Consider the following 16,356-nt stretch of genomic DNA (forward strand, 5'->3'; position numbering starts at 1 on the left):
TTTCTGAATGTCAGAGCTGTCAGCCCTTCCTGCTGGGAGTGGAGACAGTGAGCCGGGAGCAAGCATGGGGATTTTCCAAGAAGGAAATAGGCCGATTGCAATGCCTTGCAGATGCAAAAACAAAATAACAATACAGAGCAAATTGAGAAAGGGGACTTCCTTCTTTCTCTTGAGCTTGCAGTCTAGGGTCAGTTTTACAAATGGAAAACTCCACACCAGCCAGTAGCTGCTCCTTACTCTTATCACCCTCAGCCACCACCAAGCCTTCCTTTCCCCAGAGCCTATAAGGAGGGACACCAGTCAAAAGCGGTGTGTGTGCCTGTGTTTGTGTGCTTTCAGATTACAGGTGTCTGGGGAACTCTCTCCCCAGAGCAACAGAGCTGGGGCCTTCCCGGGTCCCCTCCCACATCAGTGGCCAGAAAAGGGGTGGAAGCTGGGCTTCATTTCCAGTTTCCCCAAGGTTCTGTTCCAAGCAGCGCCTCTGCCTCTCCAGACCCTCTGCGCTTGCCTTCCCTCCTCCCTTAGCAACCGGGAGGCTGTGGATACCGCCCGCGGGAGGGGGCCCGGGAGGCCGCCAGCCAGACCAGGTGCCCGCGCACAGGCAACGGCAGTGTGGGGCCACCCCGCGAGCGTGACTGTCGCGCCCCACGCACCCACCCTCCGCGTCTGCCGCAGGGTCCAAAAGGGATCCCGCAAAAATGAGCCATTCTCACCCCGCTGGGTAAGTGACAACTGGAGCTTTTCCACGCCACGGCAGGTGGCGGCTTCAACCAGCGGCCCCTCCTCCTCCCTCCTGCTGCGGAGAAGAGGGGCGAGAGGGGGAGCAAGAGGGAGGGCTGGGAACAGGAAGAAAATAATAGGGATTCTGGGTTGCGGCGTGGATGGCAGAAATCCCAAGCATCACGTATCCTCCTTCCTCTTCCTTATTTCTTTCACTGACTTTCTCCCCTTTTGAAATTTTCACTCTGGAAGGATAAAAAGTGGAGGAGGAAAACGCATACATTGGGCAGGGATGTTAGCTGGGATCAAGGGGATGCGTAGTGTGTGAAACATCCGTGTTTAAATGCAAAGGTAATGGTCACCAAAACATGCATTTTGTGTGGAGATTTGGGACTAAGGGGTGAATTCCTATATAGTGGCATCTTTCATTAAATGAGTATCATCAATGTTGAAGGAGTTTTCATTGTGAGGGGGTGCCCCTTACATAAGGATTTGTATCTGTCCAGTCTCAAAGGTTCCTGGGGGTATTTAAAGAGTATTTTGATCAGAGAAGGTGATAAGATACCAAAAAGGAAGCAAGGAAGAAAGGAGAATGCGTGCTTGTGTGTTTACAAATGATCTGCCAGTTGTTTTGGGTAGGATGACTCTTCAGAAGACCTATTTTGGCAATTATTTAATCTATTCTGCAAAGTTAATATGGTCATTATTGATTGTTGAAAAAAAAATGGTCTTGATCTTCTTATTGGAACTGAGCATATTCAGTTTCCTTCTGAATTAAACAGTGTAATGAATATTAGATGGGTTTTTATTGTGCTACATCTACTAAGTGAATAAATATACCAGTTGATCTCACAACTAATTTAAAGATGATTTCCTTTTTGATTGAATTTATTGTGTATTTTCAAGAGTAGCAAATTAGCAGAGGACAACACAGTTAAGATCATTTGGAATTTGTGATGTTTGAAATACCACATTAGTTGCTGTGTTTGGAATTTGTAGTCAAACTTAAAGATTTTACTTTTTATTGAATTCTCCAGTGTGATGACTTAAATGACAATGCTTGAAAAACTAAAGGCATATAAGATGTCATATTGGAAGTCATTTTCCAAACTTTCTGGAAAGTCATGCAGCTATGACTAAATGAAGCTCTTACTTTATTTCAAATTGAATTTAATTTAGGTACTTTAAATTGCTGTTGCTGAATCCTGTGCAATTCTAGTTAGCCGTGGGTCTTGTGGGATGTAAATGGCACTATTTTTCTGCAGCTGCTGTTTGTGGTATATCCACATTCAGGAAAATGAATGCGTCAGTCATGGTTGTCTTCTTGTGTTTTTCAAGTTTTTGGCTAAGTTAGAATCTGATTAGGCCACTTAATCCTCTATTTTAAAATGTGGCAAAAACCTGTAGAGGGTTATTAAATTGTGCACGATTAAGATTTCGGAAACTGAAGTTGAATTTTTCTGCAGCTTCATTAGTTCCAAGCATATGGATAAAAGGAAAATTTGTGACCTAGAGAAAGAATGTGCTTCATGGTACTCTTCAAGCAAGGTATTAAGATAGCAACAATTATTTTGCACTAAAATTTTAAGCTCCTGGAGAGCAGGCACCATATCTTATTAATCTTTGTGCCCCCCTTTTAGCTAGAACAGTGTCCAGCATAAAGTAAAACTCAACACATTTTTGTTGAATGAATGGTGGGTATCACCTGATGGCAGCTCCAATATAGAAAGGAATATACTCTCAGGAAAACTGTCTTAGAGCGAAACATTTATTAAGTGCTTGCCAAGTGCAAGGCTCTATTCTAAGGTTTAACATGGAGTACTTCATTTAATCTTCACACCTACTTCAAGAATCAGGTTCTACTGTCACCCTGCTTTTTACAGATAAGGAAACTGAATACTGAGAAGTTTCTAAAGGTCTCAGAGCCAGGAAAGGTAGGGGCTAGAATGCGAAGCCAGGCAGTGCAGCTTCTGAGGTTTTGTGCTTTACCACTGCACTGTTGTCTCTCAGGGTCAACAGCTGAGATGTACAGAGCCCCAAACATACAGAAATTCTTATCCAGACCAGACTGCCTTCTGACAGTTGACAGCTGTGCATGACTATCTAGTATTTTGATATATGATTAGATAAAAATTTTGTAATATTGTGCATGCATGTTTATATTTTTTGTTTTTATTTCATTAAAAATAAATGAAAATAAGCAGAAATTTAACAACTCTTAAAATTCACCCAAAAACCAAAGTATTCAAATTGTGAAATTTTCCCTACAAATAAAAGTAGTGATATTTTTTTTCTTTCTTGCCTATTTTACCATTTGGAAATAATAAAAGTTTCAGTAGCAAATAAAAGGTTTCATTAAAGCTGGAAAAGCTTTTCCATCATTAATGAAGAAGCAGTTTGTACTTATTCCATTTTAATGATAAAATGGTAATAAAGTGCAATTGTACAATAAAATGGAAATTTTAAATCCCTAAAATTCAGCCTATCAATAAGTGATGCCCTGATGCTTTCTCTTGGTGCTTCCTTTGAGTTCCGCTGTTTAGTTAATCACAGCAGGAAGTACTTGACATAAAAGCTGCAAAGGGCCTGTGCTGACTTTGTTCAAATATAGTTTGGAGTAAATAAAATGGTCTTAAAAACTTCTGCCAAAGATAATAGAGACTTTGAATCTGAGCTGCTTTGTAATTTGGTGGAAGTCAACTATAAAATAACATTTTTAGTACTGCCATCTCTAATGAAATTGTTTTAGAGTGGAAGATTTCAATTGACAGTCCCTTCTAGTTTGTTCAGTCACACCCTGTGTTGCTATTTGTGTATATGTTTGTGGGTTGCACACTAGTCCTGGAGGCGGAATGGGGATATTATACCCCTCAGTCATGCATGAGGATAAAATCATAAAGCTCTTCTGGCTCCTTCAAAGGATTGTCACTTAATCCATATGAGGTTGGATCCCTGTGTGAAAGATACACTTGGCTCTAAGTAGATAGTCACGCTAGTCTGTAAATTTTTTTTGAGGGACTGGAAGAATGGAGACATTATGGTTTATGACAAGATAAAAATGCAGAAGATGTTGCATGTTTGAAAGATGATTCTAAGGCTTAGAAGCATTTTTGTGTGTATTTAGACTTGTTAATAATACCCTTTTAATGTACAGAAGGTTTTCTGTAACAAGAGAGTATACCAAAGTGGGGTATAGAAGAATTAATATATTCTTCATACTCCCTGATAACTTAGTCCTTCTTCATCAATGACAGAGCAAAAAATATTATAAATAAAATTGTCAATTTTTAGATAGTATGTGTACCCAGAAGTGACAAAAATTATAAACCCACCATGTTATTTACCATAGGAGTGTTCATTGCATTCTTGAGTAGCCTCCATGGTCTCTGCCTTTTTACTTAGCAAATAGTGTGGTATTTTGAATGGCTCATAAGTAGTCTAGTTTGTTGCTTGTCACTGGCACTCACTACAAAAGGTATCTCTTTCGCACAGAATTTCAAACATAAAGTCATTAAATATTTGAATTCAAATTGGGTGTTTTTTATTCACTTTCTTGTTAAATATTAACAAAGTCACTTTAAGGAGTAAATTGATTCTGGTTAAATGAGGTGTACTGAACACATTCATTTGTCTTGGCTTCCTCTCTGATGATTTTGTGTTACAGATTCTGTGTCTCCCCCCCCACACATTTTATTTTATTTTTAATGAAAGTGATATCTTCTCTTATCTCTTTGCTTAACAAATATTGTTAACATAAGTAGATGGGAATGGAAAGAGATTTGTTACAGTAGTATCACTCAATTCTTTGAATTCTGTCAGGATTCTATGCCAAAAATCACTAAATTTTGGTGATTTGGTGATCTATCACCAAAAAATATTTTCAATGATCTTTCAAATCACAACTCAGGTGGGTCCTCCTTCAGCTGAGTTGACAGCAAAGGATTGGAAACCTGACTTGCAAGCAGATTTGTTGCCGAGTCATGCAAACCATTTATTGTATCCAGATTGTCCCTTTTTTTCTCACAGACTCTTATACCTAGGATTAACACACCTTAACAAGACATCAGAGAGTGAGAGGTATGCCTTTCTTTTGTAAAGTAGGTGTATGATGTAGGGGGTTGGGGATCAGAATGACCAGAAGTGCATTTTCAGGTAGACCAATATTAGGAAAGAGTACAGAGGCAACTTGAGGATCTAGAAATTGATTACCTTTAAACTATCCTTGTCCAGGTTCCCCTAGGAAATGAGTATCCCCAATGGTGTGCATACACATTGTAAACTTCTGATTTAGAGACCAGAATGCTGCCAAATGTGGTCTACTGCAGAATTCCATTTTCTTTCTCTTAGTCGTTGCTGAGGAAAGGCATCTCTAGCTGGGAGGAGAGATGGAGATTCCCAACTTATTTAGAATATTCATAACTATATAAAAGTTTTTTTCAGGGCAATGAAAAATAAAACTTCTCTGACCTGATTCTCAGTACTTACATCAGCCCCAAATAAAATGAACCTGAAATATTTATGTATTTTTGAAACTTTAAGATTCCACAGATATTATTTTCAATGAAAACTTCAGATTCTAAGGAACAGTACTGAAATAATATTTTAATTTTTAGTTATCCACTTTGGTACAGACCAAGAAAAGCAATACGCAGACTGAATTATTGAATCTTTCCCTCCTGGGCTTACTCACTTCCTTATACTAATAGTCAAGTGTACTGTATGCTTTGAAATGACTCATAAATGTCAGTCAGTTTAAAATAAAACTGTCAAATGGATGTGGGCAAAATTTGTAAATACATAAGTAAATAATCTAGGATTCAACATTCGTATTGGTTTACAAGTGTCTTTGGCACCTTTATGTAAAATGGAAATCCCAAATGATTTATTATTAGTAGGATTTATACAAAACAAATAAGACAAGGAAAGAGATGAGTTGAGTAATAGTCAAAGTCAAACCCTTGGGCCTACAAAACAAAAAAAGTGAATGGACATACATTTATGCTTTTAATTAAAATAAAATATGTAAGGTATATGCCTTTATATGTGGTTACCTCACTGACTTAATTTTTTGCTCAAATGTCCTCATTATGTTTAGCAAGAGGACTTGTGCAGTGTGCTAAAAGGAGAATTATCTGAGTGGGAAGACACTGATTTTTCTTTAGTTTCTTCCTTTTGGTCTAACTTCATAGTTCTCAAACTTCTGCATACAAAGAATTTCTGAATACAGTGGTGTGCCCCTAACCAGGTTTATCATACTTTATGGGTGACATAAGAGATTTTCAAGAACCTATTTGCCCATACAGTATATTTGCATCTTGTACTGAATCTATAAGTTTACCCAAATGTAAGACAAGACTCAAATAGACCTGTAGTTTCCAGCTGAGCAGAAGCAATTTGTTTTATAGTTTTTTGTTTGTTTGTTTTTACTAGCCAGAAACTCACTCTCTTCTTAAAGGAGTCTCAGTAAGGGAAACATATCACTCATTGACAATGTCATTGCTGCAAATTCTTGCAATGGGGAATATATCGGATTGAAGTGATTCCCTGGGAGCTTGTGTGGTGGATTGAATTGTGTAACCTGGTTTGGACATGTTCTTGGTCTTGGTCTCCATTCTGGTGAGTGCAGACTCATTATAAATAATATCTCTTCAAGATGTTACTTCAGTTAATGTGTGGCCTCAGTGAATCAGATTGGGCCTTAAATTGGATTACTGGATTCCTTTATAAGCAGAGTGACAGTCAGATGGAGAGAAGCCACAGGGAGCAACCAGAAGCTGGAAGTCAATGGAACCTGCAAGAGATAGGAGGAAATGCCTAACTGCATTGCCACATGATGGAAAAGCCAAAGAACCCCAAAGATTGACAGCTGGCCAGAAGATACCAACCCAAGGAGGAAGCAAATCTTCTAGCTCTTGAAACCATGAGCCAGTGAAGTCCTGTTATTAAGCCAACCCAACGGATGGTATGTGTTTTAGCAGCCAGGAAATTAAAACACTTGCCTTTCTGGTTTAATATATATTTTAAGAAAAGAGAAAAAGATGTGACAACTTTGGTGGATGCAGCATGCCTTACTGAGATTCTGTCTCCATTAAGATTGAAATTTTTTGAGAATTGTTGTCACACCATTGCTTTTACAGTGACTCACAAGAAAAATAATTTAAAAATGAAGAAAATTTCAAAATGTAGATGTATAGATTTGGGTTTATGGGCAGATTACCATGAGGTGCAGGCTTTCTGCTGCCAGTGGAAGCACGCTTTCTCCAGGCTCTGGTGCTTTCATTGGAGAGCTTCATTGTCTTCTCCTCTTCCACCCCAGCTGCTCACATGAATGTAGCGGAATCCGGAAGATATCTGGGCCTGCTTTTTGATGGGCCATTGATATTCTTGTCCTATTTGCCAGCACAGATATTCAGAATCAAGGAGGAACAGCTTGAGTGTCTGTGTACACAGGATAAGAGGTTTCTTTGTTTCTTCTAAATCCATATTGCATACTCTAAGTTGGTCACCTTTCTGGTTATATCTGTTTGCAACTGCCGATGCTCTTCCTTACTTGGTTCTGCAAAAGCCAAATATGGTTTTTGTGAGAAATGCAGTTATGGAATATGAATGATTTAATAACATGGGTGTCAGGGGAAGTGGAGATTGGAAGCCAAAAGTTCAAAAGGGAGATAAATTTCAAGGCAAAGAGAAAGTATGAGTAAAAGGCCCAGTGGGAAAGAGAAAGTAACATAATAAGTCAATGATTTCTATGGTAAGCACTGAACTTCTTCTTTTGTTAAGTCTGATTAGTAATCAAATTACTCCCTACCTCTCAGTGCCTGACACTGTTTGAGATAGAAAATTGAATATTTTAAGCTGGTGATCCATTTTTCTGTGACTGTTATTATTTTCCTATAATAGTAATAAACATTTATAAATTAATGAAAATTCTTAAGGCAAAATATTGAAGCAAGGGAAGAAACAGCAGGGAACTAAACAGACAATATAAATTGCACATAGTAGTTATGAAACAGCATTAAAAACTAAGGATTTTAAATTGAATTGAATCATAGTGTTTTATAGCAGCAGTTAATTTGGCATTCTGTATGTACCACGGATTGTAATATTTCATGTTTGTGAATATTATGTGGCTCTCATATTAAGAAATTGTCTGTCTTAATAGCTTGCTCCAAGATATTTATAATAACATTGTTTCTGTTATTCAGCTTCAGATAAAAATAATCTGTTGTAAATTAGAATAATAGATTCAGAAAAAACCTTTAATCTCTAGGTACTCGGGTTACAAGTGTTTTTTATTTTATTTTATTTTATTCCTTGTATTTATCTGTATTTTGATAATTTTCTACTTTGAGCAGAAGAATACAAAGAGCAAGTTCAAAATATTTTGAGATGTTACCATCCATAAATAATCACAGTTAACATTTCTGCCATTTTCTTTCTACTCTTTTGCTTGTGGATTTTTCCTCTTTCTAAAGCTATTAATGACAAATTTATACTGTTTTAAAACAGTTTCTAAGATGAAACTATTTTTAAAGTTATACTGACAAGTATCAGCAAGTTTCCTCCTAAGCATTTCTTTCATATCTCCCATATAAACTGTGAACTCTTTGTGAGTGGAATCCAAACCTCTCTACATCTTTTGGTGCAACATGTACCCCCAGGACTGAGTCCCGAACTTAACAATTGCTGACATACATTTCCTACCTTACTGGCCATCTATAGTTAAGTCCCAAGATCACATTTGTTCTTTCATTTAATTAATATACACTGAGTGCCTACTATGTGACAGGCGCTAAGCTATTATATTGAACACTTACTATGTTCCAGAAATTCATTTCATGGAAATTCATTTGAGTTCTTGAAAAACCCAAATGGTGAATTTTTAACTAGGTTTCAAGTCACTGACCTGCATTGAACTTTGCTGCAAATAGTAGAAAATCAAACTACTAGTAGCTTAAGCCATAAAAAACATTTATTGTTTATTTGACAAGTAGTCTGGAGATGGATAATTCAATTGTTTAATATTATCAGGACTTGAGTCTTTATCTCTTCAATTTCCTTGGTCTTTTCCTTGTGGTAGCAAGATAACTACCCTGGATCTAGGTATCATATCCTTTCTTATAAAAGCATCTCAAACAGAAAGGAAGAAGTGGGTGAATAAAAGACTTTTCTTTAATCAGGGATGAAAACATTTTTCCAGCAGACTTTCTTTTATATCTCGTTGACCAGAACTGAATTAACGAACATGCTTATCTGCAAGAGAGGCTGGAAAAAGGGTATTTGGCTTTTCTAACCTCTACTGTGAGGGCCGGGCAAGGGAGAAAAGTTTGGGAATGACTTCCAGTAGCCTGCCTGGTTCTGGAATTAGATTGAGTTCAGATTCACCACATAGCAGTGGTGGGGTCATGAGCAAATTTTGTATTCCCTGTGATTCTTGGTATTCTCATCTTTTGGAGAATATGTCTGCTTTACAGCATTGTTGTGAGGGATTAAATGAGATGCTTTAATGCATTTAGCACAGGGCCTGGTACATAGTAAGTGTTAATATGCTGTTTGGTGACTGGTACTAATGGTACACAAATAAGTACAGATTTGTGTAGAACTCCCGTAACTAAGTCCTGAGCTAGGTATAGAGTTTGGTGAATTGGAGAAAGCGTGGGAGATATTAATTTGTGTGAAGAATTTGAAGGAGGGAAGTTATATAAAATAATATATCTGGAAACATTTTAAGAAAGTAAAAAGCAATCTCCTAAAACATGGTATTAAAATTACACCCATCATTGCCCAGGCAATTCTAGTCCCTACGATTTTCAATAAGTGAGAGGAGACAGCAACATTTCTTGTTTACTTAGGTGACTTATCCTTAGGAGCAGAAGAGTATGTTATAAAGCCAAGTGAAAGCTGGCCTGGGCTGAGAAGTCACATCTCTAATTTTGTTTCATCTTTAAGTTCCACATACTATCTCTTGCTCATTTTTTGGAACCTAGAATAGAGCACTAAGTGTACATACTGAGATTCTTCTTTTTTAATTTCAGACTCATTTCTGATCATTTCTCAAACCTTTTAAATTGGATTGAACATTTCTTCCCCTTGAAATCAATAGTTTGGAATCCTTCCCTAGAACTGCAGCAAATGACTATTTCACCGTGATTCATAGGCATTCATATAAGATTATCACTGTTAAATTCTTCTTTACAACAAAATCTTTTTTCTTCTCAGCCAAGCCAGGACCTTGGTGCTTTGATTCAGGCTGGAGTCTTGGAGAACTAGGGCTTAGGGAGTGAGCGAGGCTGACCTCATAGTGCAGTATATGAAGAGAGGTTCTGAGGTTCCAGGCCTTGATGTGGAAAGGCTCAGAAAAAGAGGGAGGTCTGAAGCTTCGGAGTCAAATGCAAGAGCATAGAGCAGTAACCAACTCCCAAAGCCCTGTGACAAGGAGCAGGGATGCTCAGGGACCAAAGAAATTCAGAAGCTTTAGGGGAGAGAGTGGTCAGGAGGTTGGGGCATTGCAAATGGAGCACGAACATGGAGGGATTGGATCTGTCTGAAACTCATCTTATTGTGTGTGTGTGTTTTCTTCTAAATGAAAACAACTGTATTCCAAAAAGAAAATCAATATTCCAAAAAAAATGTGAGCTCAATATACTGTAGTGGAAAGAACAATATTTTAGAAGTCAGAAAGGCAGTAGAATCCCACTTAACCTTACATGAATGTAGGAAAAGTTGTTTTCTCTGTGCCTCATTTTCCTCTTGAAAAATGGGGCCTGTAGGAACATTTGCATGCAATAGGGGCTCAATGGATAGCAGCTTTTATGTATTTATTTCTATCTTTGTTTAAAGTATATGTTGTTTTAGACTTTAGGATTTAATTCTTAAAGAAAGTCAACCCCAAATTCATAAAATATACTTCTAAAAATCGGTAGAGATATCCCCAAACTAATTGGGAGGGAGGACAGGAAAGGTGTTTCAAGTACACAAGCCACTGTCTTGTTCAATTAACCTGATTTCTTTTAAATGGTCACCTGTTCCTAAATTCATGAATTTTAATAAAGAAAATTAGCACTGACCCACCAATTCATGACCCACAAGATGAGGTTGCCCCTGTAAAGAAACCATGCTCTGGACAGCTGAGAATTTTAGTAGAAATCTATGACCCAAATCATTTGTACTTCTCCAGAATCCTTATTCTTATTATCTAATTTGAAAATTCAGAGCAAACTCATGAAACTGTGTCATTAGTTGGACATTGACAAGTGATAGAAGGACTTGTGAAAAATCTTATGAGTGTGTTTTTTTAAGATGGTTGATGGTTTAAAATTTTGTCAATCTTTTTAACCTTTGACCAGATATCACTACTATTTTAAATTTCACTATTGTATGTAAAAATTACATTTTAGGGGAAGGAGAAGGTTTTTGATAAAGGCTGACTGTTTCTCCTTACTCTCTGTGGTAGTTTGAAGCTGTTATGAATCCCAGAAAAGGCCATGTTCTTTGAAGCCATTCCTGTGAGTGCTGATCTATTGTAGGTGGGACCTTTTGATTAGGTTATTTCAATTGAGATGTGACATACCTCCTTCAAGGTGAGTCTTACTCCCCTTACTGGAGTCCTTTATGAGAGATGAAATTCATAAAAGCACCAGAAAAGCTGAAAGAGAGAGCCAAATGAAGCCAGAAGCTGAAAGCAACAAAACCCAGAAGGAAAGGACCAGTAGATGTCACCGTGTGCCTTCCCATGTGACAGAGGAGCCCCAGATGCTGGCAGCCTGTCTTCAGAGAAGGTATCGTCTTGCTGATGCCTTGAGTTGGACATTTTCATGGCCTATGAACTGTAGATTGTCAGCTAATAAATCCCCATTGGAAAAGCCAATCCATTTCTGGTATGTTGCATCTCTCATCAGCTTTAGCAAACCAAAGCACTCCCCCAACACACACAGTAATTTTATTGGTGTTATCCTTGTTGGCAGGTGTTTTCTCCTCCTCCTTTTCCTCTGCTTTCTTTCCTTCTTTTTTTTTTTTTTTAATTTTCTTTTTCTATAATTCATCACTCTCAGGTCACTCCTGAACGTTTTTCTATTGGACATTGAAAACAACTCTATTAATTTATAGTGATGAGAATATATGAGTGACTTTTTAAAAATGCCGTGTTTTATTTAGGTGGGAGGATCCTATGATTTACATCACAGAAAACTATTGGGCTTCATTGAGGGCCATTAACTACAATTCATGAGCATTTGTGGAAATACCCGAGGACTAGAAAGGAACCAAAAACTATTTACACACATAAAAGCATGTGTATATGTATCTATACACCTATGTGTCTGTGAATATGTACACACTCACACACACATATTAGCCTTCTCATTATCAATGGCTTGTAGTTAAAAAGTTTACATGGGCCCTTTGTATCTATAAGAGATTGTGTCCCAAGATCAAGTGTAAATAAAGAGTGATCAGATTTCGAAGCCCAGATAGCCCACCAAAGCCTATTTCAAGTCTCCCTCTCTCTATCTCTCTCTCATATGTGTGTGTGTGTGTGTGTGTGTGTGTGTGTATATATACAAGTCATATATATATATAATTCATATATTCATATATATATATGAATGATTAACTTAACTGGCAATTTACTGATACTGTAGAACTGTAGAACTCAATTCCCTTTTATTATATTGTTTCTTTGGTAAATAATTAACAAGTTCCACCTCAAGGGCTAGGAACTTGTAGCCTCTCTCTCTGGGACTTAGTAGATGATGTTCTTACTTCTTAGAATGAGTCCAGACAGTATCTCTGCCTCCATCATCCCTCACCCACATGTCACCCCCACCCCCCGCTTGACTTGTTATTTAGGGCTCAGTTCAGATTTCAGTTTTTCTGGAAAACACTTCCTCTGTGGACACAGTTTCCTTATTTGTAGAATGAGGGTAATAACCTGACACAAAGAATGTTATCAAGATTAAATGAGCACATGTGTGGCAAGTGCTTAACATAGTGCCGGTCACAATAGACAGTACCTCTTAGGATTGCAGCACATCAGACTGAACTGCCATCCAGAAGTACATAAAATCAAAGTTCAAAATGATTTTAGTAAATTTGAATTTTGTTTACAAGTAAACTGAATGGTAATTACCAAAGAAAATTTCAGGCTGAGATTATGAGAAGGGAAAAAGAAGTTACCCAAATGTAAATCACAGCTATGAGATCAAGATGTGTTTGTAATATTTTGTACTATTTGGTGATATTTGGTACTGTACCCTACTTGAATTAAGGTGGTTAAAATAAGCAGGATCTTTATGAAATAGAGAAGGTGATTACATCTGCCCTGGATTTCAGAAAGCATTCTCTGCTTCCCAAAATCTCCACTTTGACTTGGTTTCTAATTACATAATCCGAATGTGTGCCTTAGACTGAAGGCTTTGATCCTGTCAAAATGCAAATACTCTTGCAAGTGGGAATACATTGCTGCACCCCCTGACTTGCTGCCCAGCCGTGATGAGTGTGGTCAGCAGATGCTTCCAGCTGTGAGCATAGTTGGGATCTGCTTCAGCTTCAGAGAACCACCTTGTCTGAGGTCATGCCCTTCTTGGGCAGCCCTCATTCAGTGACTGAGCATGGAGGGCTATAAGGACAAGGCCATTTCAGGTTGATGCTGCAATGCTTGCTCCAGAGCTCCCCACCAGGTTGGCTAAGGCTTTGCTTGATCTGTGTGTTGGCTTGAAGCTGTATGTACTCTCAGAAAAATGTGTTCTTAAGTTTAATTCATTCCTGTGGGTGTAGAGCCATTTTAAGTAGGAAGTTTTGATGAGATAACTTCAGTTAAGGTGTGACCCACCTCATTCAGGATGTCTTAATCCTATTACTGGAGTCCTTTATAAATGGAATGAATATATATACACACACACAGAGAGAGACAGAGAGAGAGAGAGAGAGAGAGAGAGAGAGAGAGAGAGAGACCGCCATGAAAGCAAGCAGCTGAGATCAATGGAACCCAGAAGAGAAGGGAGAGACCAGCAGTTGCCACCATGTACCTTGCTGTGTGTCAGAGGAGCCGAGGGTCACCAGCAGTTGGTCTTCAGGAAGAAAACAGTCCCCTGATGATGCCTTTATTTGAACATGTTCCCAGCCTCAAAATCGTGAGTGAGCAAATTCCCATTGTTTAACCTGACCCATTTCATAGTATTTGCTTTGAGCAACCTAGGAAATTAAAATAGATTTTGGTACCAAGAAAGTGGGGTACTGCTATTGCAAATAGCAAATTTGTGGAAATGACTTTGGAATAGAGTAGTGGGTCGAGGCTGGGAAAATTGTGAGGCACTTGATAGAAAAGGCCTAGATTGCTTTGAAGAGACTGTTGGTAGAAATGTGGATGCTAAAGTTACTTCCAACAAGGCCTTAAGAAAATGATGACTGTGTTATTGGGAACTGGAGGAAAGGTGATCCTTGTTTTAAAGTGGCAGAGAACTTGGCAAATTTGAGTTCTGTTATTGGATGGAAGGTAGAACATGAAAACAATGAACTAGGATATTTAACTGAGGAGATTTCCAAGGTAAATATGGAAAGCACAACCTTGTTTCTCCTTGCAGCTTATGGTGAAATGAGAGAGAAAAAGGGTAAGATGAGAATTGAACTTCTGGGCACACAAAAAAAACAAAAACACACACTAGAAATAAATGACTTGGAAAATTATGAGCTTGTGGAAAGCGAGTCCCCAGAGAATAGTGCTCCATGTGAGGGTTTAATTGAACATGGATCCAGTAACCAATTCAGTGCAAGTCAGGATTGGAGGTGCAGTTATCCTGGAAGGAGCTGTGGAAAGTCCTACTGTCTGATGGATGGACCCCTGTGTACTATATGCAAAACTGATCATCTTCTTGCCTGATTTGTGTGAACAGAACCACTGCTAGCCTGGACTAAAAGGGACAGAGAAGGGACAAATTGAAGAAAAAATCACTTCAAGGGCAGATTGGAAGCTGAGGTCTGGACTGAAGACATCTTCTTGGGCCAAGAGAGTGGGCCCACATATGTGTGTGGAAAGGGTGAGTCTGCCCTGGTGCTTGGAGAGGGCAGGCTTTCTGCTACACTGTTGAGGAAGAGTGCTGCCACCCCATTGTTCTGGAGCCTGTGCCCTGGCCATTTGTGGAGATTTGGCCTCCATCCAGATGCTTGGAGCGGTGGAGCTTTCATCCCAGTGTTCAGAGAGAGAGAAAGCATGACGGCTGGGTAAGTGCTGGGGAGGGGTGGCACTTCTACTCCATCAGGCCTGGAGGACAGAACGTCATTCCATAGATGACTCGCAGACCTTGAAATCTAACGGAATTTGCCCTGCTGGGTTTCAGAATTGTTTGGGACCCATGACCCTTGTTTTCTTTCCAATTCCTCCTTTTTGGAATGGAAATGTTTATCCTATACCTGTCCCTTCTTTGTATATTGGAAGTGGATAACTTGTTCTCTAGGTTCCACAGGTCCATAGATGGAGGGAAATTGTGCCCCAGAACAAACTACACCCATAACAATTTTGATGAGATTTTGTACTAAGCATTGTTTCTGAAAGGACTTAAGGCTTTGGGATATTGTGATGAAATGAATATATTTTGTATATAGAAAGAACATGTCTTACTGGGGTCCAAAGGGTGGAGTATGGTGGTTTGAAACATATGTTTCAAACATACTGAAAAGTATGTTCTTAAATTTAATCCACCCCTGTAGTCCTGTAGGGGTGAACCATTGTAAGTGGGACCTTTTTTCTTTTTTTAAAAAACGTGATTTTATTGAGATATATTCACATCCAAAGGGTACATTCAGTTGTTCACAGTATCATATAGTTGTGCATTCATTACCACAATCAATTTTTTGAACATTTTCATTACTCCAAGAAATAAAAATGAAAATAAGAATAAAAATAAAAGTATGAAAATACACCCAAAACATCTCCTACTACCCCCCCCCCCCATTATTCATTTACTTTTGGTCCCCCTTTTTTCTATTCATCTTTCATACACTGGATAAAGGGAGTGGGAGCCACAGTCACATGGTCACATCGTATAAGCTATATAGTTATACAATTGTCTTCAAGAATCAAGGATACTGGATTGCAGTTCAACAGTTTCAGGTATTTCCTTCTAGCTACTCTAATACACTAATAACTAAAAAGGGATATCTATAAAATGCATAAGAATAACCTCCAGAATGACCTCTCAACTCTATTTGAAATCTCTCAGCCACTGACACTTTCTTCTGTTTCATTTCTCTTCCCCATTTTGGTCAAGAAAGCTTTCTCAGATCCACAATGCCAGGTCCAGGTTCATCCCTGGGAGTCATGTCCCACATTGCCAGGGAGATTTACACCCCTAGGAGTCAAGTCTGATGTAGGGGGGAGGGCAGTGAGTTTACCTGCAGTGTTGACTTAGAGAGAGAGGCCACATCTGAGCAACAAAAAAGGTTCTCTGAGGGTGACTGAGGCACAATTATAAGTAGGCTTAGCCTCTTCTTTGCAGTAACAAGCTTCATAAGGGCAAGCCCCAAGATCGAGGATGTGTCCTTGTAAGTAGGACCTTTTGATGAGGCTACCTCAGTTAAGGTGTGGCCCACATCAATCAGGATGGGTCTTAATCATATTATTGGAGTCCTTTATAAAAGAAT

At 38.6% G+C, this 16,356-nt stretch overlaps 1 protein-coding gene across 4 annotated transcripts in view; it reads left to right on the top strand.

The window, feature by feature from the left end:
• The first annotated feature begins 560 nt into the window (after positions 1 to 560).
• The window catches only part of ERICH3 (glutamate rich 3), a 152,534-nt gene continuing 136,738 nt past the window's right edge, over positions 561 to 16,356 (top strand). For 2 of the 4 annotated variants that reach the window (XM_037826907.1, XM_037826910.1), the window contains exon 1: positions 561 to 721. In XM_037826907.1, coding sequence (XP_037682835.1) covers positions 699 to 721 — 23 coding nt within the window. In that variant the 5' untranslated portion in view covers positions 561 to 698. Of the gene's footprint in view, positions 722 to 6,448; positions 6,683 to 14,704; positions 14,938 to 16,356 lie in introns of those variants that run through there. The other 2 variants (XM_037826909.1, XM_037826908.1) reach the window with 2 other exon arrangements.

This window comes from Choloepus didactylus, chromosome 2 (genome assembly GCF_015220235.1).
Source record: "Choloepus didactylus isolate mChoDid1 chromosome 2, mChoDid1.pri, whole genome shotgun sequence".
NCBI classification, from domain to species: domain Eukaryota; kingdom Metazoa; phylum Chordata; class Mammalia; order Pilosa; family Megalonychidae; genus Choloepus; species Choloepus didactylus.